The following is a 22,491-nucleotide window of genomic DNA, read 5'->3' as shown; positions in this document are numbered from 1 at the left end:
GCAGAAAGCCTGTGAGGGAGTCAGTTGGACCGTTAGATGATCGAGGGGTTAAAGGGGCACTTAGAGAAGATAAGGCCATCGCGGAAAGATTAAATGATTTCTTTGCTTCGGTGTTTACTGAAGAGGATGTTGGGGAGGTACCCGTAATGGAGAAGGTTTTCATGGGTAATGATTCAGATGGACTGAATCAAATCACGGTGAACCTAGAAGATGTGGTAGGCCTGATTGACAAACTGAAGAGTAGTAAATCACCTGGACCGGATGGTATACACCCCAGAGTTCTGAAGGAACTAAAAAATGAAATTTCAGACCTATTAGTAAAAATTTGTAACTTATCATTAAAATCATCCATTGTACCTGAAGACTGGAGGATAGCAAATGTAACCCCAATATTTAAAAAGGGCTCCAGGGGCGATCCGGGAAACTACAGACCGGTTAGCCTGACTTCAGTGCCAGGAAAAATAGTGGAAAGTGTTCTAAACATCAAAATCACAGAACATATAGAAAGACATGGTTTAATGGAACAAAGTCAGCATGGCTTTACCCAGGGCAAGTCTTGCCTCACAAATCTGCTTCACTTTTTTGAAGGAGTTAATAAACATGTGGATAAAGGTGAACCGGTAGATATAGTATACTTGGATTTTCAGAAGGCGTTTGACAAAGTTCCTCATGAGAGGCTTCTAGGAAAAGTAAAAAGTCATGGGATAGGTGGCGATGTCCTTTCGTGGATTGCAAACTGGCTAAAAGACAGGAAACAGAGAGTAGGATTAAATGGGCAATTTTCTCAGTGGAAGGGAGTGGACAGTGGAGTGCCTCAGGGATCTGTATTGGGACCCTTACTGTTCAATATATTTATAAATGATCTGGAAAGAAATACGACGAGTGAGATAATCAAATTTGCAGATGACACAAAATTGTGCAGAGTAGTTAAATCACAAGCAGATTGTGATAAATTGCAGGAAGACCTTGTGAGACTGGAAAATTGGGCATCCAAATGGCAGATGAAATTTAATGTGGAAAAGTGCAAGGTGATGCATATAGGGAAAAATAACCCATGCTATAATTACACGATGTTGGGTTCCATATTAGGTGCTACAACCCAAGAAAGAGATCTAGGTGTCATAGTGGATAACACATTGAAATCGTCGGTTCAGTGTGCTGCGGCAGTCAAAAAAGCAAACAGAATGTTGGGAATTATTAGAAAAGGAATGATGAATAAAACGGAAAATGTCATAATGCCTCTGTATCGCTCCATGGTGAGACCGCACCTTGAATACTGTGTACAATTCTGGTCGCCGCATCTCAAAAAAGATATAATTGTGATGGAGAAGGTACAGAGAAGGGCTACCAAAATGATAAGGGGAATGGAACAACTCCCCTATGAGGAAAGACTAAAGAGATTAGGACTTTTCAGCTTGGAGAAGAGACGACTGAGGGGGGATATGATAGAGGTGTTTAAAATCATGAGAGGTCTAGAACGGGTAGATGTGAATCGGTTATTTACTCTTTCAGATAGTAGAAGGACTAGGGGACACTCCATGAAGTTAGCATGGGGCACATTTAAAACTAATCGGAGAAAGTTCTTTTTTACTCAACGCACAATTAAACTCTGGAATTTGTTGCCAGAGAATGTGGTTCGTGCAGGTAGTATAGCTGTGTTTAAAAAAGGATTGGATAAGTTCTTGGAGGAGAAGTCCATTACCTGCTATTAGGTTCACTTAGAGAATAGCCACTGCCATTAGCAATGGTTACATGGAATAGACTTAGTTTTTGGGTACTTGCCAGGTTCTTATGGCCTGGATTGGCCACTGTTGGAAACAGGATGCTGGGCTTGATGGACCCTTGGTCTGACCCAGTATGGCATTTTCTTATGTTCTTATATGTTCTTATAATTTATTTTTACATGCAAAACCCTTTGAAAGGTCACTTCTAAGTGAATAATTTTCAGTGATTTGTCTATGTTTTGGTAATTTCCCTTGCTTCAGAATGGCATTGATTAAGAATGAATATTACCGGGATCATGAATTTCATTGTCCAACCTTTACTTAAATTAATTCTATTTAGTTGCCAGCAAAAGCTCTGATATTCAGGAAGAAACAGAATCCTTTTTTTCACTAAAGAATCAGACGACGTTTATTTTAAGGACTGGAAGGCGGTGAATAGTTGTACTAAATTTTTGAGTGCTATTTTTTGGTCAATATTTTAATGTTTTCTCCCGTTTTCCTAAGTGGAAGATTTTCTAGGCAAAGGTTTGTAAATTGTTTAAAAAAAAAGGCTTGCAAATAAATGTTCATTTCTGATGACTCAGTCAAGCTATTCCAGGGGTTTGCAGGAAAGCTGTTAGAATGGTCTCTCAGTAAATCCGTCGGCACTTTAACTTTTCACTATTTTAAATCTGCATTCTCTAGCACAAGCAAATAAAATGGAAGTCTTAATGAACACAGTCACTAGGCTTATTGCCAGCTGTACTAAAATTGTCCTCCTCCTTTTGCACTGATCACAACCATATTAGGCCAGTGTAATACAAAGTATTGCCAACTAACTTGCTTGCTAACCTGAAGTTTTACAATAGTGCTATTCTACCATTGTAGCTTACCATTTTCCTCTTAGGGTTAATTGTAGTGGTAATTCCTGACTATTGTAAATTTCTCATTTAATTTCTACTGCAATACTGAAGGATGCTCCTAAAATCAAACTCTATTTTTATACTTCCTAGATATCAATATTTTGTAATGATGCTAATACTATGAATTTGGGAATTTCCTCCCTATGATTATCAGTATTCTGAATTAACATTCATTTCCATAAAGGTGCCTGGTTTTAAAACAAATGCCATAATTTTAATACTATTTCATACGAGGACATAACCATATTTGGCCAAGTGTGATTGTCTCTGATATTTGTTGTTATTTTTTTACATTCCAGAGCATCTATTCCAATATATAACTATGACAAGCACAAAGATTCATTGATAGCAGAATGTAATATTAGAGGATAAGATGCAACACAAGCTACATCTCTTGCTAATTAAACAAATCAATTAAGGAACTATTGTTGCAACTGAATGAGTGCTGTTCTACAATAGCAATAACTCCACAGGGAGGTCTTTTACTACATTAAAATGCTGTCCTCTGCAACTCCTCCGATATTATTAGAAACATTTCTTCGTGTCTTGCTGTCATATTAGCGGCAAACACAAATTAGGGAGATGTGTAGACCAGAATGGCCCCAGTATGAGGTCAGGTTTTGATTTCAGCTTTCAAGGGTACAACTGCTTAAATTTCCAAGTTCCCCAAAGTTCTTTAATAGAACTGATAAATCTCTCAACACAGCATCCATTTAGAAGCTAGGTAAGGATCACACATTTGCATGCTTTCCTGCTAGGCTGATAAAATTCAACCAGATAAATTATCATCTAAAATTCATTCTCCTGAGTTAAACTGGAGTTCAAAATTGTTTTCAATGATTGCCATTAATCGCTGGTACATCTTATAAACATTTGCTTTGAAATCTCATTGAATTACAGTTCCAAAGGCCCGAATTAATAGAAAAATGTTAAATCTTTGCAAAATGTTATTTTCATAATATTAACATGCAAACTAAAAAAAAATATAACAAATATTTATTACCAATAAAAAACAATTTACAATGTATTTGTAGTATTTAGTTTTACAAACATCAAGACCTATTTCATTAAGATTCTTTGTTAAAATTTAAAGTGTAGAAATTTAGACAAAAATGGTGGCCCATGGTGAGAAAACCAATACACTTAACTAGCCTTGATTCCACTGTGGCAACTTCAAAGATGAATAACTAAGGCACATTTAAAGAACAAGAAGGACGTTTCTCTCTCGGCTCTGGGTGCTGCGCTCCTGCAATTACCGGCAATCCATTCCCTGAAGGTATTTTACTTACTTCACACTTTTCTCCTAAATGGGGCTTACGTCTATAGTCCGATTCCTACAAAAATCTCCATCTGTTATGCCGGCTAAGGCAGGGAGAAAGGAGAAAGATAAGCTGCACGGAATGGATACTAAGATGGCGACCCCGAAGGAACTCAGTGAAGTCCGGTCACAAGTGGAAACGATGATTGCCGAAATCAAGGAGGTAACTGTCATGGCTCTTGATGAAAAATTATGTGATATTTCGGAGCAGATATCTGACCTAAAAACAGCTATCACAGAATTCAGTCCTCGGCCGGAGCAACCAAAGGTTGCATTTCAGAGCTAGAGGATGGTCCTTGGAGAAAAGCATAACAGAGCATACTGACAAAATAGACAACCTAGAAAACAGGTCTAGAATGTCTAACTTGCGCTTCGTCAGCTTTCTAGAATCAGTGGAAGAGAGAAGTTTGAGGAACAACTGCTTCAGACCTGAGAGGAAATTTGGAAATAGAGCGAGTTCATAGACTGGGTACTCATAGAGAAATGGATTCATGGCCAAGAATAGTAATTGCTAAAATAATGAGCTTTGCTCATAAGCAAAGAATTATGCAGGAATATTAAAAAACCCTGGACCTGAAATTCCAGTCCCAGAGAATCCATATAGCATATGATTATTCGGTTCAAGTATCTGTGTTGCAAAGAGAATTCTCATCAGTCTGTGCGGCGTTAATTCAAAAGCAAATTCGCTTTACCCTACAATTTCCAGCCAGACTGAGGATTTTGGTACAGGGGGGAAGTCTTCAATCCCTGGCGTATGTGGTTTTCACTGTTCATTTTTTCCACAAAACGGAACAATTGCTGATTCAGAATGAAGCTACATCGTCATTGGCAGAGCGGATTTTCATTTCATAGCTTTCTTTGTTTAATTCCTGCATGTTGAAATGTCTTGAATCCTACCATGCACTAAGTCCAAAAGGGGAGAGCGGCATGACCAAGTTAATTTTATTCACTCTCTCTTTGTCATCTTGCATTGGTTCATATTTGCACTGTTGATGTCTATTTTGCATGCCTCATGTCGTAGCTACAAAAAGGTTTGTTGCTGTGGGATTGTGAGAGCGTGGCATCTGTTCACATACAGAGTTGATCTGTTCTCTGGTTTAAAGAGACAAAGTGGGTTTGGGGTTTGTGAGCAGGGTGGTGGGGGAGGGGTGGGACACAAGAGGAGCACAGTTGGAAAGCATTGTTCAAGTGGGGGTGGGGTGGGCAGTTTGTCCTGTTTAGAGAAATATCTCAATTAACTTGGCTACAAAAAACGGGTACACGGCTTTGTGAATACTGGAAATGTTATTCTGGCCTTTGTTATTTTTATTTTCTTTGGATACAGATGACTATGGTATCTCCAGAAGGTGGGGTATGGGATGATTTTCAAGCAAAGATCTTCCTTGTTAAAAATGGGGGGTAGTGTACGGATAGTCTCTTGGAATGTGGATGGGTTAGGATCACCTATTAAGTGGAAAAAGGTTTTCTAAACTCTTAAGCAAACCAAAGCTAATATTGCCTGCCTCCAAGAGACACACTTATCTGAGAGAGTAAAAAGCTGAAAAATGAATGGGTCATAGCCTGTTATGCTCCGGCGAAGGGAGAAAAAGAGGTATGGCGATCCTTGTGAACAAAAATACTACATTTCAAGGACTAAGAGAAATTAAAGATCCAGAAGGTCATTATCTTATTGTTATTCATAAAATTGAAGGTAAGATCATTACAATTTGTAATGTATATGTGCCTAATGTTTATCACCATTCTTTCTCTATCACATTGGTCAATCAACTGATGGCTAACTTACAGGGGCCCTTAATAATGGTGGAGGATTACAATTGCGTGCATGCCTCGCGCTTGGATAAATCATCTAGTTTACATGGGTTACATTTGGGAGCGGATAAGTTGCTTTTCTATGCAGGCAGCTACAATTGACTGATGTTTGGCAGGTACTATACCATGAAGTTAGTTTACTCATGTTTCCCGTGCCCATATGACACATACTGCCCATATGACACATGAAGTTAGTTTACTCATGTTTCCTGTACCCATATGACACATACTGATTTTACATGCTCTTTTTGCCAGAGTTGATAGAACAGAAATTGGTCCTATTGAAGTAGCTGACCATGTCTTGATTTGGGTAGATCTTTTTTTTATCTGTAGACAAGAATGCCTAGATTTCTTTCCTGGGTGGTAATTCCTAATATAGAACCTAATAGGGATGTGCATTCATTTGCAACGAAATAGGAAATAAAGATAGTTCCTATTTCATTGCATTTTGGGGTGCCGAAAAAATGAAAGGAAAACCTACAAAATTTCGTGTGGTTTTCCTATCATTTTTTGGGAGGGAGAGGAAGGGCACATTTTTAAAAAAAGAAACCCAAAACCCACCCCAACCCTTCAAATTTAATTAATTACAACCTCACCCCCCACCGTCCCGACCCCCCCCCCCCCCCCGACTTGCCGAAAGTCCCTGGTGGTCCAGCAGGGGTCCCGGGAGCGATCTCCCCCTCTCGGGCCGTCTGCTACCACTAATCAAAATGGCGCCGGTGGCTCTTTGCCCTTACCATGTGACAGGGGCTACCGGTGCCATTGGTCGGCCCCTGTCACATGGTAGGAGCAATGGATGGCCCGTGCCATTTTAATGGCACCAGTAGTCGCTGTCACATGGTAAGGGCAAAGAGCCACTGGCACCATTTTGATTAGTGGCAACCGACGGCCCGAGAGGGGGAGATCGCTCCTGGGACCCCCACTGGACCACCAGGGACTTTCGGCAAGTCTTGGGGGGAGGTCGGGACGGTGGAGGGGGTTGGGGTTTTTCGTTTCGGGGCAGCCAAAAAAAATCGGCCCAAATCGCGGGAAAATGAATTTTCCTGCGGCGGGCCGATAACGAAGGCCGAACCAAAACAGACCATTTAATCCTACTCTATTTCTTGTCTTTTAATCAGCTTGCAATCCACAAAAGGCCATTGCCTCCTATCCCATGACTTTTTAGAAGCCTCTCATGCAGGACCTTGTCGAACACCTTCTGAAAATCCAAATACACCACAACTACTAGTTCACATTTGTCCACATGCTTATTCACCCTTTCAATAAAATGTAGATTTGTGAACCAAGATTTCCTTTGGGTAAATCCATGTTGGCTGTGTGCCATTAAACCATGTGTATCTAAATGTTTTGTGATTTTATTCCTTATAATAGTTTCCACGAATTTTCTCAGCAGTGACGTCAGGCTTACCGGTCTACAGTTTCCCTGATCACTCCTGGGGCTCTTTTTAAATATCAGTGTTATATTGGCCATCTTCCAATCTTCAGGTACAACTGATGATTTTAATGATAGGTTATAAAGTAATTGAAATAAGTTTGAAATTTCATTTTTTAGTTCTTTCAAAACCCTGGGGTGTATACCATCTGGTCCAGGTGATTTACTACCACATCTTACTACCACATCTTCCAGGTTCACCGTGATTTGGTTCAGTTCATCTGAATCATCACCCTTGAAAACCATCTCTGGAACAGGCATCTTCCCAACATCCTCTTCAGGAAATACCAAAGGAAAGAATGTGTTTAATCTTTCTGCGATGGCCTTATCTTCCCTAAGTGCCCCTTTAACCCTTCAATTATCTAACCGTCCAACCGACTCCCTCGCAGGCTTTCTGCTTCAGATATATTTTAAAAAGTTTTTAATATGAGTTTTTGCCTCTATGGCCAACTTCTTTTCAAATTGTGGTATTGGTGTATAAGTTGTTTTTTTTGGCGACAACTCTTGTAGTCTCGTAAAGGTTTTAAAACAATATGCAGCAGGATGCATGCTGAGGAGACAAGACCCTAACCTTTTGGAAACTACGTGTGTGTGAAACAACAGATTACAGGCCATACGAGTGAGAGATTTTTTCTTACACAGCACCTATAGAGTAGTTTACCTAAGGCTCCCAGGCTTATTGGAGATGTTAAGCTCTTCAGGAAGCAGGTCAAAGTAAATTAATTTAGTGAGGTCTTTAATATGTAGATGATGTACGTTCTTTTAATAGTTGATTGATTGTGTTACATGTAAATTGTGAATGTTATGCTGTACTACGCGATCTTGAATTGGAGATTGCAGAATATGAAACATGATAAATATATAAATTTTAAAAAGTATTTCTTCATTTGTTTGAGATGTGATGTTTCCCCTATTTTGTGGACTATTTATTATATCAGGTAACTTTTCCTCTCTTATAACTAATTTTTACCTTGCTTGTTTGATGTACTGATGTTTGGTTGCTAAACAAGAATTTTTCTTGCTATTAATGTGAAAAATGTATTAGATACAATAAATAATAAAAAAAATAATCAGTGGATCTGTGAGGAGGGAACAGCCTCAGTGTGTGTCCTACCACTTCTCTCCTGATGGCAAGGGAGTATGAGAACTCTGGAGCTCGGCTAGAGAGGCAGAGCAGAAATACCACCCCCAGCTCATGCATACAGTGAGTTCTGGTCTCAATTGAGAGTTCATTTTTATGCCAACTTAAGGAAGATTTCAATGTTAAAAAACATTGATTTGAAACTTTTACATTTACAAAGTAAGAACAAGCCCAGGTTCTCCTAAACAGTATCTTCCTTGTGAAATAACTAAAGAAAAATAGTATTTGGACAAGTCCTGAAACAATATTCTGACAAATACAAATAAAATTCTTCATTTCGTACGAACACTCGTCCATCCTTTGCATACTGAATGGATTTCAAGATTGAAAGCATAACTGGCAAATACTTCAATGTGTTTCACTATATCAACAACCTTGACTCCATTTCAGGCACAGTTTCAACCAGCCTCTGGGGCAATTTAAAGCCTTTGATAATAATATCATTATGTGCAAAGAGTGTTGTTGCTGAGCACACAGATTTCGCCATTCCTGTCACTAACACCAGCAGAGAATATCACATTATTTCTCAGTTGGGCAACCTATTTCCTGTCTCTGCAGGCAGTTATATTCATCTATGTCCAAAATCTAAACTTTTCTCTATCATTTATTGCATCATAAGAATTAGGATTAGATATAACACCCAGACAAGTGATGCTCACAGTGTAATTTGTACAAGTTTTCTTAATACATTTTTTTGGGGGGGAAATGATCAGCCTATGTGAGAAATTTAAGACGAATTAAACTAGCAAAAAATTCCAGGTATTTTTTATACTGCAGATATGAGCATACATAATTATTTTATAGTAATGTCTATGTTAAATGGTACAGAAATTTAAAAAATGTTTTAACATTTTTGCCAGAGCAAATATTTTCAATAGATTCATCGGTTGCATAGCCACTTATTGACACTATTTAAAAAAATATTCAATAGTCTAGATAAGCAAAAATATAAATTAAAACAGCTCATTGATATTCCATAATCACTTAAAATTAGATATTTAAAATACATAAATTAAGCACATATTCCCTAGTATTCAGAATAAAAATTACACACACAATCGTTAAAAAACTCAATATAAATAACATGATTCAATAAAGAAATAAAAGAAAACATAAATGCCTTCTTACAATATTAATAAGTTTAAGAGGTTTACAGAGAGATAAAGAAAGCGCCCAATATGGGACACAGGCAGCCCTGAAACTCATACTTTTCAGGCATTTCCAAACTCAGTCTGTATCTAGCTGGATTTTCTTTTGCAATGAATTTTATAATTTAGGGGTGGCTCAAGAGAAAGTTCTCTCATGCATCGTCAATAAATGATAATCCTTACTGCAGGAATACTTAGAAAAGCTTCCTGAACTGAGCACAGGGCCTCACAACCTATACCCGGGTAAGGCGTTGCTTCAAATATCAGGCCCAAGACCATACAGAAAATTAAGTCATTGACAAAATGTAAAAGTAAATGTGAATCTGTAATTCATAGAGGAGTATATGGTCCATTAAATAACAAAGAATGTATTATAGTAGTCAACACAGAAGGCCTTCAGCTCCTACATAATATTTCTCAAGTGCACTGTTCCTAAATGGACGTAACCTCCATGCCATCGTCAAGGTGGCAAAAGTCTTTCTAGACACCTCTGCAATAAGTGTAGATATTCAAAAGCCATTTAGAAGGATACCTGAAAGGTTATCTGTCTAAACCAAACCGCGATTTTAAAACTTTTACGCAATCCAGAATATAGCCAGTTAAGTCAGGGGTGTTCCAGGGATGAGAAATTAGGCATTTCTGAGAGGAGCGGAGTTAGCCAAGTAACCTAACTGGTAACTGGCCAAGCTGTAGGGAGGTCTAAATTTAGATAGCACAGCCGCACTGCTAAATATCTCAGTTAAGTTGGCTAGATAGGTGGAGCTGGCTAACTTAAGTAGCCACTCAGTGGCTGAATATCAACCTCTCAGAGGTTTTTTTAAAATCATATATAAGTTATGAATCTTTGATTTCAAAGAAAGTTATAACTGTCTATGGATGACTGGATATCTACCTCTGAAAAAGGTCTAAGAATATGGCTTCATTTAAACCTAAATTTAATGTATAATGATTTTCATCTAATATGGAACAACACAAATACACTGATTGATAATCTCCAAAAATGTGGGGGTTTTTTTGTTTTTTAAATCTAAGCCTAATAGACAATATAACAGTACGTAATCCTTATATATTTAATTTTGCATGCCAAACTACCTAATAAATGACTCAAGCAATTGAATATACTATATACATTAAATAGTATTGGGGACAATATTAATCATGGGAGGACCTTACACAGCAATTGATAAGGTTTTAAATGATTATTATTCCAAACAACCTACAAGGATTTATTAAAAAAAAAAAAAGAAGACGACGACTAAAACCATCAAGTAGCTATATCCGTTCCTGGAGATCTGCCACCTCTTCTAACAAGATTGCACAATCGCCCATATCAAAGATAGTCAACAGTTCTAATAGAATTAAAATGTTACATCCATCCCATAGCAACAGACGACATCTGCCAATGGTTCAATAATGTGTTCTCTTTTAGTACCATGTGAGCTTCTCAGGTTAGAGCAAAGGCTTTTGCTGCTCTGGCACCCACCTTGTAGAACAAACTTCCTCTAGAAATCAGGCAAGAAAGGAATTATCTTACATTCCGGAAAAAGGTGAAGATCTAGTTCTATTCTGAGGTGGAAACATCTTAGGATAAGAGAGACTAGTGGTAGGACTGGAGGATTAGCTTTGTGGGTTTGGTTATAGTGTGCAGTTTAGGGCTATATATACTGGGGCGTCAGCTTGCTCCGTCTCCTTCTGCTGGCAGGAGAGCATAAACCTACTGGTCGAGTCCATCTGTCTACACACTAGGGAAAAATGGAGTTTCGGAAGAACTGCTTTCTCAATTAGTTTTATTAATTAATAAAGGTAAGTGAAACATACCTATAGTTATTTAATAAGGAGGGATCTAAAGAGGGCTTTATTTAAGAGTAGTTGTATTATGGCCTTTAGTGAATGTGCTATTTGCTAACTTCATAGTGTGACCCCTAGTCTTTATATCATCCAAAAGAGTAAATAACCGATTAACATTTACCCATGCCAATCCTCTCATGATTTTTTAGATCTCCATCATATCCCTCTTAAGCTGTCTCTTCTCCAAGCTGAACAGCCCTAACCTCTAGACCTTCCTCATAGGGGAATCATTCAATCCTCTAACATTTTGGTGTCATCTGCAAATTTCATTAGCTCATGCATCGTTCCCCCTTCCAGATCATTTATAAATATAATAAAAAGCACCAGTCCAAGTATAGATCCCTAAGGCACTCCACTGTTTACCTTTCTCTATTCTGTTTCTTGTCTTTTAACCAGTTTGCAATCCACGAAAGGACATCGCCTCCTATCTCATTACTTTTTAATTTTTCTTAGAAGCTTCTCATGGGGAACTTTGTCAAACACCTTCTGAACATAAGAACATAAGAACCTGCCATACTGGGTCAGACCAAGGGTCCATCAAGCCCAGCATCCTGTTTCCAACAGTGGCCAATCCAGGCCATAAGAACCTGGCAAGTACCCAAAAACTAAGTCTATTCCATGTAACCATTGCTAATGGCAGTGGCTATTCTCTAAGTGAACTTAATAGCAGGTAATGGACTTCTCCTCCAAGAACTTATCCAATCCTTTTTTAAACACAGCTATACTAACTGCACGAACCACATTCTCTGGCAACAAATTCCAGAGTTTAATTGTGCGTTGAGTAAAAAAGAACTTTCTCCGATTAGTTTTAAATGTGCCCCATGCTAACTTCATGGAGTGCCCCCTAGTCTTTCCACTATCCGAAAGAGTAAATAACCGATTCACATCTACCCGTTCTAGACCTCTCATGATTTTAAACACCTCTATCATATCCCCCCTCAGTCGTCTCTTCTCCAAGCTGAAAAGTCCTAACCTCTTTAGTCTTTCCTCATAGGGGAGTTGTTCCATTCCCCTTATCATTTTGGTAGCCCTTCTCTGTACCTTCTCCATCGCAATTATATATTTTTTGAGATGCGGCGACCAAATACACTACATTTACCAGCTTACCTTTATCCACGTTTATTAACCCCTTCAAAATAATATAGCAGATTTGTGAGAAGACTTCCCTTGGGTAAATCCATGCTGGCTGTATCCAATTAAACCATGTCTATCTATATGTTCTGTGATTTTGTTCTTTAGAATACTTTATTTGAATTTTCCCTGCAATGAAGTCAGGCTCACCAGTCTACAGTGTCCCAGATCACGCTTGCAGCCTATTTTAAATACCGGTGTTATATTGGCTTTCTTCCAATCTTTAGGTACAATGGACAATTTTAATGATAGGTTACAAATTACAAGCAATAGATATGAAATTTCATTTTTGAGTTCTTTCAGAACCCTAGGGCGTATATCATTTGGTCCAGCAATTTGCTATTCTTTGATTTGTCAATCTGACCATCATCTTCCAGAATCACCATGATTTGGTTCAGTTCATCTGAATCATCACCCTTGAAAACCATCTCTGGAATGACTCCATTTATAAACACCAAAGCAAGAATTCATTTAGTCTTTCTGCGATGGCCTCATCTTCCCTAAGTGCCCCTTTAACCCCTAAATCATCTAACAATGTAACCGACTCCCTTGCAGGCTTTCTGCTTCAAATATATTTAAAAATCTTTTATTATGAGTTTTTGCCTCCATGATCACATATGTATCATAAAATTTATTATCTAGCTTCTAATTTTTTCAGCATTACTTAATACCTGGGCATTGATCTGAGAACACTATTTCACATTTATTTATAATTATTTCTATCCCTTCGGTGTGAAAATATTTGCTCTGGTTGGGTTACAAAATAAATACAGCAGCATAAAATGGACAAATAACTCATAAGACAATAAACATACCAAGAAAATGTTACATAATGCCAGACAGCAAAAAACGTCAGCAATATAGGTCATACCACACAAAAGGAATAATGATCCATATCATCTATCCAAAGAATTGATGAAATAAACAACCTTTAACTTTTTGCCCTAAAGGACAAATAGTCTAATTAGAGCTTGACTTTTTCTACCGAAAAATAATGTGAGAAGAACCTTAGTGAATCAAGCTCTTAGTTGCTCTGCAAGGTTGGTACACAAGTAAGACACACCATAGTCTAGTCAACACAAAGGCTTTCCCCTTTCTTTGGGCATTAGTTGAGAAAATCTCCCATTATGTGTGCAGCTAAGACTCAAAAATGGAAAAAGGTTGCAGTCAACAGCAGACAAAGGGTTTTAAGATGCAGTTTATAGAAGATATATAACATACAATGATGATCTCACTCTAATATGAAATATCTTGGGAAATGTCACATAATTAACAATCTAAAAGTTATGAGTGACCTTCATACTGCACTTTTCTGGCACAAATATTTTCAAATTCCTGATAGATGTGTTAGAATATAATCATTAGTCACTGTGAATTGTCCCACTGTTGAAAACATGAACCATCATTACCAGAACCTGAGCATGGAAGTAATCACCCTCCAAGGCGTAATACCTGTAATCTGTGATTTCTATGACTCTACCATTGCAGGAGGGCATTGGGCAGTCCCTAATTCAGACATCATCATCAAGCGTCAACATAATACTAATTGTCTGACTAGCTATGCAATTTACGCTTTAATCTGCCCCTGCAATAAATTGTATGTTGGATGCACTGGATACATGTGAAGTATTTTTTGATCATTACAATGATTAAGTAGATTATTCCTCCATACTCACCACTGTTCCCAGAAACTGAATGCTTAGGTTTCCAGCAGCATCTCGGTGAAGGCACTGCAAGAAATGTTAAAAGAAATTTATGGTCCACACACACTAACATACAGTAATGTTACTTTATTTCTTTATTATCTGAGCACAAAGTCTGTCTGAGCAATTAATGAAAACATAAGGTGCTAATGTGTAAAAAAATATCTTTTTATTTAATATCTTGAATGTCTCAAACTGTGAATATTATAAAACTCAAGAATGGTTATCTGTGTTCAAACTGACTCTAGATCTCCACTAGGGTGATGAGTGTAGCAACCTTAAATTGCAGGTTGTATCTGGGGCAGACCTAATGGCCCAGCAGAAGGGCTGCATGCTGGATTTGATTCGGGTGGGGAATCTGCATAGGGAGTGGCAATCATCTCCAGGTGGGGCAAAATCCCAGTCATCAAACCAGCGTGACACCTACGGGTGTGATTCAGGGCACATATGTACGGTGTTTGGAAGGGAGATGTCATTTAAGGATCCATTGGTTTCAGGTTCCCAACTGAAGGCAAGGCCTAAATTACTGAAAACCTCTTGCGAGTATGAGCAAAAATGAGTAAGAATTTGGGAAACTGACGGGACTGGAAGTTCAGATGTGGAGGAAGATCAGCCTGCCTGAAGTTTAAAGAGAAAAAATATTTAAAAAGGGAGAACCATGCTGAAGTGCCAGCTAGAAAAATCATGCATTTTGACAGTCCTTGTATTTTTGTGCAAGACTTTAGGAGAGGAAGCAGCTATAACTTAAAGCTAGTTGGGCCATTTCTTTTCCTTTTGTATGTGCATTCTTCATTATGAGTTTCATATAAGGTACTCCGCAAAGAACCTACACACAATAAAAGGTACATTCACATATATCAACTTTCTAACCACTGCCCAATGAAAGTAGATTTTGCATTACAGTTACACAAAGCTTCCAGGAAATATCTGATAGGAAACTTTCAGTAAGGTATGTACAGATTAATGTCCTGTCCAGTAACTTAATCTGCAGGATATCTAGAAAATACAGGTGCTTCTATATTTCTTGGATATGACATTCTTTCATGTATCTTGACATATTCTAGAAAGAGTAATCAAATTTAATAGAATCTATCATTCAGATCCCTCTTAACTTATGTCAGTTTTTCCAGTTAGTACCTATACAGCAAAGTACTGTCATCAGAAGAAAGCTCGTTCACTTATTAAATAGTGAATAGCAATTCTCAATCATAAGCTCTAAGAAGATAACTACAGGTTTACTAAGTAAGTAAAGTCCTGTGTTATAATGGTAACTTGCCCACTTAGCATGGCTGCTTTGCTGTAAGGGGGCTATAAATGTTTTTAAATAATAAATCAATTAAATAATAAATCAATAATTTGCTGAAATTATAAGTTAGTACTGGGCAGCCTCAGGATGTCCAGTACTAACTTATAAAGAACTAGATGAAGTATTTATAAAAAAGAGAAACTTTAATAGAGAGAGAGAGCATGTTAAATTGGGCGCACACATCCCACTTCTACCGTGTAAGTCGGGGATTTTAAAAGGGGCTCACGCCCACGCCATTCCCAGTTTACCAGTTCGCCCAGTTAACGTATACGTCCTCCGACACCCCCCCCCCCCCCCCTTGGTTTGATAGCCTACACTCCTCTCAGTTACCCCAGAACCTAATAAACCCCTCAGAAACGGCTCGATCCTTTCATTTCATGACTTACACATCATCCACGGCAGAAGTAAAGTTACGCGGCGGAGGACCTCGGCGTGCGCCGCGGCACGGATGTACTTACACGCGCATCTGTTGCCCGTACCCTGCCCCTGAAATATTTTTGATGTGAACGCCACAGCATTTACGTGCGTTATCTGGGCGCTTTTTAAAAATACGTTTGGCGTGTGCGAGCCCAACTTATTCACCTATCCCCCGACTGATGCGCGTGCCGGGCTTTTAAAATTCACCTTTGACTGCTTAGGTTCTTTAACAAAAAGTGCACTTAGCTTTCGCTCTGATGGCCCAAAATATTGGCCCTGAGCGTTTAGCCCGTGTGAGCTCCAAACATGCATAAACAATAAAACAAACATAATCATAAATGACAAACAATTAAAAAAAAAAGAGGAAAACAAAACCATCAAAGAAAAACTACCATTCAACCAGTGAAAAAAATTCAAGGCTGCATTTATTTGTGATAGGTTTTCCCCTCCACAATTACCAAAAATTATATTCAGACAGTCACAAGATATAAACAACATACAATAAATACCATGATACAAGCATGCATTCAATAATTAACATACATTTGCTGTAGCAGTAATTTAATGATACTTTAGCAGATTCCACAGTTAGATTAATGTTAGACATACATTAATATACCATAGTCCTATTTTTCTTACCATAGCTTAAACATTATTATTAATTTTTTTTTTTTTTTTTACTAACAGGTCACACACTTTTACCATAATCTGTACAATCATATGAAAACAAAGGAGGATGTGCCAAGACCTGACATTTCAACAATAATGATTAATGGAATGGAAAATATTTGAAATAAAATTACATACAAAACCTGCCGTTTACTTTTATAAAGGAAACAGGAATACACACTTTTCCCACAGTCTGCCCTAAACACAATCAGGCAAAAGAAGAACAAAGTAGCAGGAGCCTACAATGAATTCACCAGATGCCAAAGCAAACAAGTGTGGAATACTCGATAAGCTGTCACTGAATGGCAAAATGAGGGACTTGATGTGTTATTTTCTTGAAATACACTCCCCACCCTTATTAACAGGCCCTCCCCTCTGCTGCACTACCTTTTCTTCTGCCAACTAAGATCATTTCACTTCCTGAGCCCCACTCCTCCTCTTCTCACATGTCCTTTATCACTAAGTTAGGGAGTGAAAAGGCAGCATATACAGAATATATATATATATATATATACACACACACACACACGTAGACACACCTGGAAGGTGAAGCTCCATCGTGAATGGGATAAACAGGACTATTTTCCCTCTGCGAGCAGCAGGCAATGAACTCACCTGAACTGTCACAGACTTATTTTGCTTGCTGGCGTAACAAAGGCCTTTCACCGACACTTGTGACCCTATTTTCTCAATTACATTTATTTTTAAATGAAGCAGGAGAGCGAGTGGTTATTCTTTTTTGCTTAAACCAATTCACACTGTTGACACTCAAACCTATTTTTGTGCCAGACCAAGCGTTCCAAATCTGCCCTCCAGCCACCAATTAAATGTCTCTTTACAATCCCAGGTCTCTCTGCTGGGACTCATGTGGTACAGTCAATGCCGGGATATCATTTTGTCTCTCTTTCAAAACCCCACCTCAGAGGTAGAAAAGAGGAAGCTCCCTAGCCCTGGCATTGTCTGTCTCTTTAGTGCCCAAAGCTGATAATCCAATGAAACATGAAAACATGGCGCCGAGTGTGAGCAGCTCACTACCTCTCTTCTCTCTCCCCCTATACCCCTCCTCGTGCACCCCGCTCATCAGACAACTGATTCCTATCTCTGCCCTATCCCGACTCTGTGCTTTCCACCTGGCTGTGCCCCGTGTGTCTGTGCCCTGTGCTTGGATTACTCTTCCTGAACTGCTGCACCATGCTCCCTCTCTCGAGGCTGTTTTTAAATCAAAGGCCTGAATGTCTGCTTTTAGCCTCATTAACTAACTTTCTTTTCTTTTTTTCTCTTATTTTTTGAAATGCCCCAAGTCTCCTGTCCTGTATGTTACTCTTATTAGATTGTAAGCTCTATTGAGCAGGGACTGGCTCTTTTGGGTCTATGTATAACCCTGCCTAGGGTTTTGTATACCGACATTCATTAAGAAAACATCACATCGGTTTCCATAGAACAATAATAGTGCTATAGAAATATTAAGTGGTAGTAGTAGTAGTAGATAATAAATAAAATATAAAATAGTAAATCTGTAGTTCTGGGGAACCTCAGGATCCCTTCCTAATTCTTGAATGGAATATGAAGTTTCCTGAGGTAAACTTTAATAATTTCCAATTTACAGTATCCATGTGCTTTATCTTTAACTCCCAAATGTCTCTTCTCCTCACTAGTAGACAGCTTCTGAGCATCCAGAATGATAGGTCAGATTCTCAACTCTCCTCCCTCTGATGATATTGTCTAAATATCCACTTCCAGCCCTGCCTTGTGGCCTCCGGGCCTTCTCACTCCTTGCCCTGCCTTTTGTGGCCTCCTCACTCCTTGCCCTGCTTTGTGGCCTCCGGACCTCCTCACTCCTTGCCCTGCCTTGTGGCCTCCTCACTCCTTGCCCTGCTTTGTGGCCTCCGGACCTCCTCACTCCTTGCCCTGCCTTGTGGCCTCCTCACTCCTTGCCCTGCTTTGTGGCCTCCGGACCTCCTCACTCCTTGCCCTGCCTTGTGGCCTCCTCACTCCTTGCCCTGCCTTTGGCCTCCGGGCCTTCTCGCTCCTTGCCTTCTGGCTAAAGGGTCATCTTGCCCTTTTCTTTGCTCTGAAGCATATCCAGGTCCACCTTTGGCCTGTCTAGCCTTTATCCTGCTCTCTGGCCTATCTAGGCCTCCCTAGGCCATTTCTGACCTTGCCCTTTGAGGCCTCTTGCTTAGTGGCCTTTAGCCTTGCTGCCTTTGGACTTTCAGGTTCCTTGTTCCGGGTTGTCTGTTCCAGTCTAGTCCAGTCCTTGTCTGGTGTGTATGGCCTTGCCCCGTTCCGGTTCAGGCTCCAGTCCTGGCCTGCACTCCGTTCCGGTTCAAGCTCCAGTCCTGGCCTGCACTCCGTTCCGGTTCAGGCTCCAGTCCTGGCCTGCACTCCGTTCCGGTTCAGGCTCCAGTCCTGGCCTGCACTCCGTTCCGGTTCAGGCTCCAGTCCTGGCCTGCACTCCGTTCCGGTTCAGGCTCCAGTCCTGGCCTGCACTCCGTTCCGGTTCAGGCTCCAGTCCTGTCCTGCACTATGTTCCAGTTCAAGCTCCAGTCCTCACCATGGCCACCTCAGCCAAGCCCTGCTGGAACCCAGATCCCAATGGCTCAGCCTGTGGGGGATGGGGCTGGCTAGATGGAAGACCAGCCCATTGTCCTGAGTTGCTGTCCCCTGCCTCTCCTTGGGTGGTGTACCCTGAGTCCAGCCCAGCCAATGCTGACCTCTATGCCACGTACACCTTGGCTGCCTGACATTCATGAGGGCTTCAATGCTATGCATGAAGAATTGTACATTGAGAATTTCAAGAAGTGGTGAGCTGAGAAGGTTTAGAGGCCCTAACAGCTGTTCATGTTGAAGTCTGGACAGACTGACCGCCAGAATGACAGTGACACTGCTGCCCACTCTACTGAGAACCAGAAGCTGCGACCCTGAAGCCCCCGAGCACGATGCTACCTGTTTCCCGTCTGCTCCCTTCCCACCCAAGCACATTATATGCTGCTCCCTTCCCTTTTTCCTGCTTAGCAGCCTTTGTCTCAGCACTTACCCATGTCCAAGACATGGCACACCTGGAATGCTCCTGGAGACCAGCACCTTTATCAAACCTTTCCTTATTCCAAATCTCCTGTTAAACCTGTTAGTGCCAGGCGATTTTATTTTACATGGATAATTGTGCTCCCACTCCCCGCCCCCTGCCACACACACACACACACACACACACAAACACACACACACACACGCCTACCATCACCTCTGTGGCTTTACCTATGCAGATAAATACTTTGGCGGAAAGGACTGAAATGTTTGATTGTTATTATGCTGTGAGCTGCTCTGGCTTCTTTTTGGAGGACATCGTCATATAAATTGCAAATATAATGTAAAATATCATTTGCACACAATTATGGCAATGGCTATGAAGAACTGGAACGGCACTTTTTATTCTGTTAACAGCAGCATTGTGCATTACAGATTCAGAAGTGTACAAAATAATGTTAGAAGAACCATTGATCTCTGAGACCCTTTTACTTGAAAAATCATTTGCATTGTGTAAATAAATGCTGAATTATTTTTGAAGTGTTAAGTGAGTGTTGGTATCTGTCACCTTTGTGAATATGAAATTAACCCAAAGCGGTTTCCATTATATTAGAAAAAAAACAGCTTATGGGCAAAGATCCTTTGCAGCTTTACATTATGAAAAATGTGTAAGAGTTAAAATAGTAGCAAAAATCACATTTCAACTTGGCACTAAAAAGGTGCATCTTAGGACTAAAACTTCAGAATCAACAAACATTGACTGAGCTCTACTGACACACATTAGAAATACTAGTGATTTATTCAGAAAAAAAAGTATATTGTAGCAAAACATCCGTTTAATGCCTTCAAGGTGATGGGCGTCAGTGATCTTGCAATTATTTAGGATGTTTGAATTTGGGGTTTGGCATTAAAGGTCTGACAGAAGAGCCAGACTTTTCTTTCCTGAAAAGGGAGTACTCGGGCAATTCCAAAGGGCAGGTGCCAAATCTCTTTTGGGTATCTGTCCTTTGCTTTCTTCTGATGATGGAATGGACACTGAGGAGACAAGCGAGGATCTCGGTGATTTCACGGGGACGTATATAGACGGGCACGTCTCCTGTTAGAGCCCTGATCATCAGTGTCAATATTCTGAATTTCATTCTGTATAGTTTTATTCAGGATGGGTGAGATATGATTCTGCCTCTCGCATTCTTCTAATCGGTTTTTCAGCAGGGCTTTGTACCATCTGGAGCTTGTGGAAGGCCTTTATCTATTGCAGTAGTCCAGCCACGTGGGTTACCGTGGCATGAACCACTGTGATCATGCGTTTGCCTTCGCAGAGTCCGCAGTTGAAAATGGCAGCCCCTTTACAGTTGATTGGATCTGTAGGAGCACGGTGAGTTCTAAGTCCAGTATGACTCCAAGGCAAACGTTTTTACCTGTGCTCTTAATGGAAGCTCATAGGTTCCAAATGGGATTTTCAAGTCTGGAACTTGTCTATGTTTTGTACCTAGAAAATCTCCATTCTGTTGAAATTTTAATGAAGTTTGTTGCTTTTGTCCATTCTTGGATGGCTGGTAGCACGAGCTGGACATTATGGATCAGCTGAGCCAATGGTTTGGAGGTATATGTTTCATTGTACCGGTGACAGTATGGAACCTTGGGGGAACCCCACAATCTAAAATCCAGGGTGCAGACATGTAGTCAGAAAAATATACTTTGCTGCCTGTCTGACAGAAAGGAACTGAACCAGGTTGCTTAGACTGGCTTCTGCTAATCGGGATTAACAGGATATGGTGTTAAACGCTGCAGAGAAATCCAACAGCACTAGCATTGCTGCTTGGCTTCTATCTCGATATCCCAGGAGACCCATCCAGCAAGGTGACTGGAGCTATTTCTGTTCTGTGGTCTTTTCTGAATCTGGATTGATACAGGTCTAAGCCAGTCTTTCTCTGCTAGTCAGTTGTTCAGTTCAGCTCTCATTGTGTGTCCTATTTATTTGCCTAGGAAAGGGATATTGGACATTGGCGGTAGTGTACGCTAAATAGCAAGTGGACATAAGCATACAATGCTAAGGTCCATCAAGCCTAGTAACAGTAGTCAATCAGGATCTGACAAAGTAGATCTAATTCCTGTTACTCCCAGGGGTAGTAACATAGTAAATAACTGGAAAAAAAAAGTCACAAATGGCCTATCCATTCTGCCCGGCAAGGTGTTTTAGGATTGTAACTGCCACTAGAAATAGCTTTCTAATCATGTTTTATAGATTTTCCTCCAGGAACTTGTCCAAACCTCTTTTGCAAGTACCTGTGTAGAGTGATGAAGGAGTAATTGTTTGATTCTTGTATGTAATTTCTGTTTTATTACTGCAGAAGACTGTTTCTAAGGTTGAATAACAAGGGCTGATGGGCAGACTAGATGGACCATACGGTCTTTTTCTGCTGTCATGTTTCTATGTGAAGACAACTGACAGCTGCATGTGTCCAAACACAAGACAGTGGATCCATAATATGCTAAACATTGATAAGAACTGATAAGCAACGCCTAAGCCTGTTCAAATTCTCATCTCAGAGTTGCTGATGTTAGCAAATATGAAGTTAGCCATCTGCAGATAGCCATATGTTGCCAACTATTTCTACAAACATCTCTCTATATGGCCAGTATTATATATCCTGATTGTTCATATAGGACACTGTACATGAAGTCCTTTTATGGGGATCTGAACATAAAACATGCAGTCACCTAGCAACAAGTCTTCTTAACTGAATGTTCTCAATATATCTAAGAAGAGTATAAAATGCATTGTTGCATCTGTATCATCAGGGACAAAGAGAAGGACGACATTTCTGTATAATTGTGACAGCGGAGTGGGCTGGAGGTTTGCCCCCAAAGTCAAAAGATAAGAGACTGGCGGATTCTAACTGGAGCAGGGGCAGGACC

The 22,491-nt window shown here is 39.9% G+C and overlaps 1 protein-coding gene across 3 annotated transcripts in view; it reads right to left on the bottom strand.

Annotated features, from left to right (window-relative positions):
- PCCA (propionyl-CoA carboxylase subunit alpha) overlaps positions 1-22,491 on the bottom strand; it is a 714,772-nt gene that overhangs the window by 149,148 nt on the left and 543,133 nt on the right. For all 3 annotated transcript variants that reach the window (XM_029604503.1, XM_029604502.1, XM_029604504.1), the window contains one exon: positions 14,130-14,183. In XM_029604503.1, the coding sequence (XP_029460363.1) occupies positions 14,130-14,183 (54 nt within the window). The remainder of the gene's footprint in view (positions 1-14,129; positions 14,184-22,491) is intronic.

The sequence above is a fragment of the Rhinatrema bivittatum genome, chromosome 5 (assembly GCF_901001135.1).
Source record: "Rhinatrema bivittatum chromosome 5, aRhiBiv1.1, whole genome shotgun sequence".
Lineage (NCBI taxonomy): Eukaryota > Metazoa > Chordata > Amphibia > Gymnophiona > Rhinatrematidae > Rhinatrema > Rhinatrema bivittatum.
This window is presented reverse-complemented; position numbering and strand designations above follow the sequence as displayed.